General features: G+C 58.9%; 1 protein-coding gene across 1 annotated transcript in view; it reads left to right on the top strand.

Moving 5' to 3' along the window:
- CNKSR1 (connector enhancer of kinase suppressor of Ras 1) overlaps window positions 1-1,409 on the top strand; it is a gene marked incomplete at both ends in the record, with an annotated part of 2,517 nt that extends 1,108 nt beyond the window's left edge. Inside the window, 5 exons of the mRNA XM_010010835.1 lie at window positions 15-79; window positions 156-243; window positions 471-652; window positions 737-968; window positions 1,310-1,409. Coding sequence (XP_010009137.1) covers window positions 15-79; window positions 156-243; window positions 471-652; window positions 737-968; window positions 1,310-1,409 — 667 coding nt within the window. The remainder of the gene's footprint in view (window positions 1-14; window positions 80-155; window positions 244-470; window positions 653-736; window positions 969-1,309) is intronic.
- Between the last annotated feature and the right edge of the window lie 616 nt (window positions 1,410-2,025).

Genomic DNA, 2,025 nt, shown 5'->3' with positions numbered 1-2,025 from the left:
CCTTTCACCTGCAGACTGCTACAGTGAGACAGAAGCTGAAGACCCCGATGATGAGTCCCCCAGGCATGGATGTGACCTGGTGAGTTGCCCCTGGGGACACCCTGGGGAGGGGACGGAGGATCCTTGTCTCACCTCCCACCCCGTCTCTCCCTCAGCCAAGGAAAAGGTTGCAAAATGCCCCAGAGAAAGCCCAGCTCCTCCCAGCTAGTGAGCCCGGCAGCCCCCAGCCCTGCGCATCCATGGGTGAGTGCTGGGGGGTGACATCTGTCACCCTGTCACCTTGTGTGCATCCTCTATCAAAGTTAGGGCCTCCCTTTTGCATGTGTACGTGTGCTGGGGGGGTGTGTACCTTGAGTTGGGATGTATTTGAGCGTGAACCATGTAGTGTCTTGGGATTCTCTCAGGGCAGGGGCAGCACCTTGGGATTTCGGGGCTGCCCTCCTGCTACCCTGTCCCCTTTCCTCACCCAGGACCCAGTGGGGAGGATCTCGAGTGCCTCATGCAGTGCTTGAAGCAGGGGGGGGTGTCCCTCATCGGGCGGCAGCAGGTCCTGACGCGGGAGCAGTGCCGACGGTCCTTCATCCGGCGCAGCAAGAACCCCCACATCAACGCGAAGGTGCACACGGTGCGGGCCCTGCAGAGCACGCTCAAGGTGGGAGCCTACGGCCCCCCTCGCCCTGCAGAGCACCCTGCCCATGAGGTGGCCCCCCCAAAACACGCCCCTCTTTCTCAGCAGGCGAAGCTGGTGGAGCTGCAGGCCCTGGAGCAGCTGCTGGACGATGCCGCGCTCACCTCGGAGAAGTTCACCCGCTGGAAGGAAGAGCACCAGGAGCTGTACCAGGAGCTGCAGGAGCGGTGGGCAGGGCGGCAGGGCCCGGGAGCGTGGCCTCCCCCAGGAGGGGGCCGAACCCTGAACCCACCAAGACTTCACTGGAGCAGAGCGGGTGCTCTGCCCGTGCGGGACACTGGTGAGGTTTCTGCGGGCTCAGCCCCCAGCATGGACGTGCCACAAGAAGAGTGGCTTCTGCCCCATCCCCCTCCCTGCGGTGGGACGCTGCACCGAAGGCATGACTCTTCTCAAGGATGTTTTGCTTTGCCTGCACATTGGAAAAGGGGCTGCTGAGGACATCCCATAGGCCAAGGCTGCAGATCCCCAATGGGCTTCGGCGTATCCCTTGTGCTAACCCTCCCTCTCTCCACTTTTTTCCCCTCCATCTCTCCACTTTCCTCTCTCATTACCCTTCTGTCCCGTTTCCCATCCCTCTCATTCCCAGTATCCCCTTTTCTAGCTCTCTGTATGCCCCCTCAGGTGCCCCAGAAACCAGCTCCCAAAGTGCAGACGTCCAGCCCCTGCTCCTAAGCCTAAGGGGCCAGGACAGAAAGCTGGTGCTGGGCATCACCTGCAGCTGGTGAGCTCCGGAACAGTGCCACCAACATGGCAATCCACCCTTGCTTTGCCTCCTAAAACTCCATCTGTGTACTGCCCCCTCAGCTGCCCCAGAAACCAGCTCCCAGAGTGCACACATCAGCCCCAATTGCTCTTCCTCAACAACCAATGCAAAACTGCTAACCTGAAATAAAAAGGTTTCGTGCAAGGGTACCTACTGCTAGATGTGCTGATGCACCGATAGATGTGCGGCTGAACCTCACCCCATCCAGAAACTCGCTGGAGAAGGAAAACTCAACTGCTGTAAATGGAAAAACTCAAAACAAAAAGCTCGGAGAGCACAAAGCCATCAAAAGGCTGAAGGAACAGCAGAGGCCAAGAGCTGAATGAGCTCCCTAATGAGCAGCTGTGCCTCAGGTACACCCTCACCACCCTCCCACATTCCTTAGGGAGAGGGGAGGGGAAAACCACCACCTGGGATAAAGGCAGCCAGAGCACCCGCGGCATGTTTGCTCATTTGCAGGATGTTTATGGCTGGTGAAGAGAAAAACCATGACAACAACTTGTCTTCAAAGGAGCAGCACCCCCTTTTTCCTACAGCCGTAGTTGTTACGGTGGGGAGGGGAAGGGGTGGGTCG

Source organism: Nestor notabilis, unplaced genomic scaffold (assembly GCF_000696875.1).
Source record: "Nestor notabilis isolate BGI_N333 unplaced genomic scaffold, ASM69687v1 scaffold17133, whole genome shotgun sequence".
Classification (NCBI taxonomy): domain Eukaryota; kingdom Metazoa; phylum Chordata; class Aves; order Psittaciformes; family Psittacidae; genus Nestor; species Nestor notabilis.
This window is presented reverse-complemented; position numbering and strand designations above follow the sequence as displayed.